The sequence below is a fragment of the Corylus avellana genome, chromosome 1 (assembly GCF_965113065.1).
Source record: "Corylus avellana chromosome 1, dhCorAvel1.hap1.2, whole genome shotgun sequence".
Classification (NCBI taxonomy): domain Eukaryota; kingdom Viridiplantae; phylum Streptophyta; class Magnoliopsida; order Fagales; family Betulaceae; genus Corylus; species Corylus avellana.
This window is the reverse complement of record NC_142490.1, coordinates 45,998,816-46,006,767: the sequence shown is the minus strand read 5'-3', so window position 1 is coordinate 46,006,767 and position 7,952 is coordinate 45,998,816. Positions and strand designations below refer to the sequence as shown.

Sequence of the window (7,952 nt, the reverse complement as noted above, 5' to 3'; positions counted from 1 at the left end):
ACAGCTAATATTATTACTTACTAGTACGGCTTTCGTCCCCACACACTTTGGAGCTCATTCATGGCTTCTCAATACTCTGTCTCTTTCTCTACATTTGTTTATTCACACATCCACCACTCCCTTAATAGTTAATTCCAAAGGCTGAGACTTCTTAGCCACTCTTTCTACTTTGTTTCCTTTTTAGCTTTGTTTGGCAGCGTTTGGGCGCTACTGTTTTTGATTCTTTTTCTTTCTGTTTGAGAGTGATAGAAGTGAAGGCATGAAAGGGTGGGTGTCTCTCAAGTTCAGTCTCAACATCGTTCTTGTGGAACTGTTTCTGTTGGTTCTCTGTGAGTATGCAGCTTTTTACTTTGTGATTCCTTTTATGGGTTTTGGTTATTTAACTTATTTCACATGATCTGTGAGCTTTCTCAGTTGGGTCATTGTTAATTTCCTCTATTTTGGAAGAAATGCAACTGGGTTTTGTTTTGGTTTTGGTTTTTTGTTTTTTAAATGCGTTTTCTAGAATTTCACCAGTGGTATGTAAACATGGTGTTCAAAGTTCCTTTTATTTTTCAGCTTTTGAGAATGTGTTGCACCGGCAATAGATTGGCTGAGCTTATAGTCTCTTGTGCTATTGGCACTATCGGTTTACTTGTATGATCTCCATGTTGTGTTTGCTATGAATTAATTTCTTGTTCTGAAGCTTCTGATTGAGGGTAGTGCTAGGGTTTTGGAATTAATTGGTTTCATTAGTTTAGGTACAGAGTTGTATTAATAACTTGCCACTGTGTTGGTGTAGTGGCCCGCTGTTGTTGTGACAAATGGGACACAATTAATGTCTCAAATCACTTTACATGGCTTAAATTTTGGCAAGGTTGCTTTTCATGGAAATGCTGCTAACATAAGCATGATCTTATTGGGTGCGTCTGAGGACTTTGTACTTGGTAACAATTTCCGGAGAATTGATCAATAAGGGAGAAGTCATACTGCATCCTTTACTTAGAACAAAATAAATTAACGGGTCAATGAGACTCCTTTTTTGTGTGTTGTTTAATGGAGGGTAAAACGTCCGCTTAAAGCCTCAGTTACTTGTCAAATTTTGTGTTAAAGTTTAGAGCTTTCACTCTATTTTACTATTTTTTCTTTTCTAGGCTGTTTTGCTTGGATTTACTGTTTTATTTTTGGTTACTTTTCTAGTCAGTTTTATGTTTTAATTTGTAAAGAATCATATTTATTGCCTCTTCAGGTTTTTACAAGTTTACTCCTTTTTCATCTCTAGAATATTTTCTAGTATCTCTCTGTATGCGTGCCTGAAGCAATTCAAATCTTTTTAACTTTAATTTTGTAAAACGCAAGAGGAAGCTATACATGTATGATTTTTTGTTACGATATTTAAATTTACAAGATAATATCCTCTCTTTCCCATGCTTTTGGTATAGGTTTCCATGAATCTTGCTGCAGCCGGTTAGATCATCCTAAAGGTCCTGTTCTTATGGTAAGAAAAATGGATGCTATTCTTCCTGAGATCTCTCCTAGTGGTTCTCCTCAGCCTTTTCTTCCTCTTCTTGCACCTTCACCATTGGTACCCTTCACAAATGCTACTGTCCCAAAATTATCAGGTCTATTAATTTATTTATATATAGTTTTTGTAGTTTTTTTAATGTTAGTAAAATCTTTATTTACATTCCATTCTTAAAGCTATTTGGATTGAGAATTTCACTTACATTTTCTGCTTGGTTATCTCTCTCTTCCATTACAGGGCTCTGTATGTTAAACTTCTCTGCTGCTGAAAGCTTGATGGGTGTAACTGCAATAGATTGCTGGTCCGCTTTTGCACCATTTCTGGCTAATGTAATTTGTTGTCCGCAGTTGGAAGCCACTCTTGCAATTCTCATTGGTCAGTCAAGTAAAGAAACCAATGTGCTTGCTTTAAATAGGACCCTTGCCAAACCTTGTCTCTCAGATATTGAGCAGATTCTGATAGGTCAGGGTGCAAATGATAGTCTAACACAGATTTGCTCCGTTCATGCTTCAATTCTCACTGAAGCATCTTGCCCAGTTAAACATGTTAATGAGTTTGAGAACACAGTAGATACTTCTAAGCTTCTGGCAGCTTGTGAAGTGATTGATCCTGTAAAAGAATGCTGCGCCCAAATTTGTCAGAGTGCAATATTAGAAGCTGCTACAAGGATTGCATTGAAAGCTTCTGAGATTTTGAGCATGGATGGGTCCCACGTCTTACCTGAGTACTCGACTAGGGTAAATGACTGTAAAAGTATTGTCCTTCGGTGGCTGGCTAGTAAACTTGATCCTTCTCGTTCGAAAAAAGTTCTCAGAGGACTATCAAATTGCAAAGTAAATCAAGGTGAGTTTCGGCTAGTACATGGAGGTCCAGAGTACCTCACTCAAGATTTTTGGTCTAGGGTTTTGTTAGAGAGACCTCCTGACACTAAAGCATCCACAAACCCATTGGAGTGCATGTATTAGAAGAAAAATTATTGCATGTGGGAGTATGCGGAATATTGCATACCTTTGATAGCTCACCTCACTCTAATACAAAACACTGCATCTTTCGCCTCAATGTCTCCATTTCAATGAAGGGAAAAAATTTTTGTTAGTACAAAATCCTACTTGAGGTTCACTTTGATCAATTCTTTATCTAGAAAATTAATTAATTCCATATTTCTTTGTGTTCTTGTTTGCTATATTTTCTTGTACTTGTTTAGTTTCAATTAGTGATGCCAATCCCATGAGCTGGCCTCACTGGTCTTGTATTTCTTTTCTTAGTTTTTCTCTTGTATTTTCTGCTTCAGTTTGCCCCCTGGTTTTCCCTGACATGAGGCATGTTGCAAGGGGGTGCGGGGATGGGATAAGTAACCAGACAGCATGCTGTAGCGCCATGGAAAGCTATGTGTCCCACTTGCAAAAGCAGAGTTTTATAACCAACTTGCAAGCCTTGGATTGTGCTACATCATTGGGAATAAAGTTAAGAAAGTTAAATATAACTGAAAATGTGTATACCCTCTGTCATGTAAGCCTCAAGGATTTCTCCCTCCAAGGTTGGTGGTGTTTCTTGATTCCCTTTTCATGAGCAAACTATATCTGTTCTCGGTCACATTGACTCTAAGCTGATTCTAATACATGATTGTTTTGTCATTTTTTGGCCGTTTTGATATGCTGTGGAATAATGATTTGAACGTCTCAGTTGGAAATCAAGGTAATGTGCATAATGCATACGCATTGCGATTTGATGAGCTATAGACGAAAGTATGATGCTGAAATTATTCTTTTCCTTTCTTTCTAGTGTCCTTTCTTTTCTGACACAAGTTCTGGTAATAGAACCTTCAGTTTCTAATCTAGATCTGTGTCAGTGAATGGACTAAAAATAATTATTTTCTGATTGTAATTTTGTGATTAGCTCACTTTTCTTCGTCCTTTTTATGGAGCAGAGGCTGGATGTCTTTTGCCAAGCATGCCGTCTGATGCAACATTTGACACATCTTCAGGTGTAAGCTTCCTTTGTGATCTGAATGACAACATTCCGGCTCCCTGGCCCACTACATCGCACGTTCCAGGTTCATCATGCAAGAAAAGTATGTCCTAAGCATTGAATTTTATTTATTTATATAGAGTGCCAGGTCTTGCGAATTTCTTTCTTATTCCTTTTGAAAATTAAGGTTCTTTTGGTGAAACAAAGGCTTATTTTCTTTCTGTTATGTTTATCAACCTGGCGTATTGGATTTCAGCTGTCAAAATACCTGCACTTCCAGCAGCAGCATCTGCTCAGAGTGGTAAGTATCCCTGTTATTTATTTTTCCTTTTCACCTAATGTGAATTAAGATTTGTGCAATCCTCAATTGTAGATAACAACAACAGATGCTTAGTTTCATAGTTTTACTTGCCAAGAATGGTAGTTGTCTTAATTGAGGTAGTTGTCATACAAAAATGAAAAAGTGCCTGTAATCCAATTTGGTCCCATCAAGTTGGTAATGAAGTATCTTTACCCTTCCGCCTCAATTTCCATGAAAAGAACATGAAGTGGAATGACACAGGCAGAGTTGGCTTTATTGCAAAGTTCGACTGGCACCGGTTTTTGTTGGGAGGAAGATTGAGAAACAGAATCCCTCAGTCACCCACTTTCTTTATCCTAATAAAACACACAACTTGTTGGCAAAGAGGTTGGAGGAAGCCTTGTGTTATTGAAAACTATACTTTGTGCATCCCAAGTTCTCACTATAACCTGTTGCTTTGCATTGTGGATCTTCCCAAGCCCTCATTGACCTGATGCTCACTTGCTTTGCAGGACTTTGTAACGATGATGTCATACATTTTCTGCTCTTTGCTTCCTCAATGGTCCTCATAATGCTCTTCTAATTTGAAGAAGTTTTCCCATGGACATTGCACCTTGCCAGTCCTTGAAGAGCAAAGGATAACTAGATGAATGTTATGTCCAAGAAAGGACAATCCTCATCCAATCTGTGTGCCCTCTCAGTAGAAGGCAATTGTGTATTGGGTTTTAGGTAAATTTATAACTGTGTTTCTAGTCATTGATTCTTGATTCTTACCTGCTGGTGTAATAAAATTTTTGTACAGGAAATTAGGAATTTGAGGAAATTGATGTTGTAATTACCCATATTGAGATTGCTATGTAAATTTAGGTTGTAGGAGGAAAAAGCTCTGTTGTTGTAACTTGTTTGTAACATGGCCAATGCCTATATTTTTCAGTGCTTTATCTATTTATGAAAACAATTGACCCACTTTTCTAGTCAGAACCAACTCTTGGGCTAGGCGTGGGCTTGACAACTGAAGGCCCAATCCACTCCAGCTTGATGTTTACTTTTAATAATACTGTTTCTATAATGCCCTTTATTAAGATTCAAAATGTTTTTTTGTTCTTTGCTGTGAATTACGCCTCATAAAACAGAAGCCATTAGTTTGAATTTTTTTTCTCATTTTTCTTTTTCTTGTGAGAACATGTTAACAATAAATAAATAAATAAATAATAAATAAATGAACAAACGTGGCCTTGGGCTTTATCTTAGGATTCAATATGGTGTGATAATTGTCCGACGTGTGTGGGGGAGAGAGATTGGGCATGCCAACCTGGGCTTCCACACATGCCTCAAGGGTTGGGCTAGAGCTGCCAATAGTCGGTCCATTAAACAAAGGGCCAGAAGAGTTTCGGACTTTGAAAATCTGATTTTTTTATGGGTTAAATACTAAATACTTCATGGGTTTGATAATTTTATTTTTTCTCTCATGGGATTTGGTTTTTATAACAGGAGGTCCTTGTGATTTTAATAAATGTCCAAGTTAGTCCCTTCGTCTGTTGACCGTTAGTTGACCTAACGGAATTCCACGTGGACCAATCAGATCTTGATACGTGGCGTCTACTTAATTTTTTTTTAAAATTAAAAAAAAATATATTGTTTTAAAATTAAAAAAAAAAATATATTTTTTTAAATTAAAAAAAAAAAGTAAAGGAAAAAAAATTGGGGGTGGCTCAGTACCCACTAGAGGTGGGTTTTGACCACCCCCTTGGACACCAACGGGGTGGGCCGCCCCCTTTGGCCATGGGGGTGGCCGAGCCACCCCCTAGGCTCCGTGGGAGCCACCCCCAATTTTTTTTCCTTTTCTTTTTGTTTTAAATATAATTTTTTTTAAATTTTTTTTAAAAAAATTCAGTAGGTGTCACGTGTCAACATCTGATTGGTTCGCGGGCAATTTCGTTAGGTCAACTGACGGAGGGACTAACTTGGTCATTTATCAAAACCGTAGGGACCTCCTGTGATAAAAATCAAACCTCAGGGGAAAAAAAAAAAAAAGTTATCAAACCCCATAGAGGTATTAAGTATGTAACCATTTTTTTAATGCAATTTCAAAGACTGCCGCATGCAGGCAACGTATTAGGTGAGAAACCATGCATATGGCCTGCAGCAAAATCTTATGTTATTAGAATTCGTCAGCATAAGCTAACTTATACATTTGGGCATGACTAAATCTTGTTTGGGATTGGAGAAAATTATGATTATTATCTCAATTATTTGCAATTCATCAAAATTATTGGGGTCACTATCCTTTTATTTTAGCATTGATTCCTCTAGCCACTGATGAGGAGACTCAGGCAGCCGAAACTTAATTACAAGCCACCTATTAGTTTTGCAGGTTTCTACTTAACTCTTGTAGATCATAGGTGGTCCTTATAAAAAAAAAAAACATACTATACAAAGAGGTGGACTTAGAATGCTATACGAATAGGTCCTTATTTAAAAAAAAAAAAAAAAAAAAAAACTATATCAATTAATTTTTTAAGAATATTTTGAGTTGTTTGTTGATATAATATTCTTCTTAGAATAGTGCTAGAAACCACAATCAATTTAAGATACGCGAGCTCCATCCAGTCGTGACATATAAGCTCTGCAATTCTCTTTTCTTAGACTGTTCAAATTTATGCATTGTTCAAACAACATAACTACTGAAAATCCCATTTTGTAAGTGAAATTGAAATCACAAAGTAGGGCAACTTGTACTATTCCGACTTCCGAGGATAAGCCCAATATACAGCTACACACTCCTCCATGTGAAATATTCATTTTCATTGGAGCTATTTTTTGCCCTAATTAAATAATCCTCGGACAGACCACCCTTTGAACCATACCCGAGTCCGACAACTTTAAGGAGATTTTGAGCCACCTAATTAACTAATTAAGTTGGTCCAAAGTTGTGTCTCTATTGATTTTTTTTTTTTTTCTTTTAAATTTCTTGTATCGTTTCTTATTTTAATATAATTCTTACCTCATGCCACACGTCACATAGCGAACTGTTTGTGTGGACCGTTGGATTTAAAAATTCAAGCACTAAATAAAAATAAGCGAAAACCATTAAAATTTCCTTTTTTTTTTTTTTTTTTCCCCCAGTATTTGTGCCTACCTAATATTTTTCAGAGGTAAGATACATCAAACTACAATTTTGTTGTAATAAAACCACTTTTCTGTCATTCTTCCAAAAGTACACATATTTTCTTTAAAAAAAATCATAGGTTAATTAAAAAAATAAAATCAAAAATCAAAACTTCATGCAAATTAAGACGAATAGGGATAATTAATAACCTCACGATATGTATTTTAGTATTTAATCAAAATTTAACCATTTTATATATATATATATATATATATATATATATATATATATAGAAATGTATTTAATTTTTTTAAAAAAATAATAGGGATATTCTTGGGAAAATGACAAAAAAAATGGCTTAATTCTAACAAAATTGTTGTTTTATGTATCTAAGAGTCATACTCTAAAGAACCTTTTTTTTTTTTTTTTTTTTTTTTTTTTTTAAAAAAGACCGATAGTTAAATGGACTTAAATATATTTAACCCAAAAAAACAAATAGGCATATGTTAGAAAAGTCCATCCATTTCAAATGGCTAAAAAAAAAAATGAGAATCCAATGTGGAAATACGACCAGAATTAACTTTATTTGCTGGATTCCATGATTAATTCCTATATAGAGCGAATAATCTATTAAGAAACTAAAGTTTAATTGGATGTATGATGTCTACGTCGCCACTCGCCACTCGCCACTCGCCAGTTGTGTGTACAAGAATCCCACTACACGGGTAATATAGTGTACACTGTGTTCTTAACTCAGCAGTTCAAATGATGTGCCTTTATATATATCCATCTATCACCTTGATCGGTCAAGGTCAACCAGGATGAAACAATCTCAGCCGTGTAAACGAGAGAAATGGATTCAGAACACGGTGTTTCCAAAAGCACTAGAGGAAGACGAAAGTATTTTAATTTTTCTCCTAATCATAGCCTAGTGAGAAAACAAGAAAATATATGTCTGTCACATGCAGAGGGTTGACGACGACTCAAAACTTTTTTGACTACCCAAGAATTTCCAGGAATTGATGCTCGGAGCTCAATTAAGCTCTCAGGGATGATGTACGTTAACCTGC

The 7,952-nt window shown here is 35.8% G+C and overlaps 1 protein-coding gene across 2 annotated transcripts; it reads left to right on the top strand.

Moving 5' to 3' along the window:
• Positions 1-4,785, top strand: LOC132170100 (putative GPI-anchored protein At1g61900). 2 transcript variants are annotated; one of them, XM_059581006.2, is made up of 8 exons: positions 7-329; positions 1,422-1,601; positions 1,742-2,347; positions 2,796-3,041; positions 3,188-3,199; positions 3,432-3,575; positions 3,729-3,773; positions 4,286-4,785. In XM_059581006.2, the coding sequence occupies exons 1-8, from the start codon at positions 260-262 to the stop codon at positions 4,354-4,356; spliced, it is 1,374 nt and encodes a 457-aa protein (XP_059436989.2). In that variant the 5' UTR covers positions 7-259; the 3' UTR covers positions 4,357-4,785. The 2 variants fall into 2 exon arrangements, with proteins under 2 accessions (XP_088368558.1, XP_059436989.2); XM_088512432.1 differs by lacking the exons at positions 3,729-3,773; positions 4,286-4,785 and having other exon boundaries at positions 1-329; positions 3,188-3,249; positions 3,432-3,506.
• The last annotated feature ends 3,167 nt before the right edge of the window (positions 4,786-7,952 follow it).

Coding starts and splice junctions, on each gene's coding strand:
- LOC132170100 (XM_059581006.2), top strand. CDS start 260: ATGAAAGGGTGGGTGTCTCTCAAGTTCAGTCTCAACATCGTTCTTGTG. Junction 3,576..3,728: donor AGGTTCATCATGCAAGAAAA/GTATGTCCTAAG, acceptor ATTGGATTTCAG/CTGTCAAAATACCTGCACTT. Junction 3,774..4,285: donor AGCAGCATCTGCTCAGAGTG/GTAAGTATCCCT, acceptor CTTGCTTTGCAG/GACTTTGTAACGATGATGTC.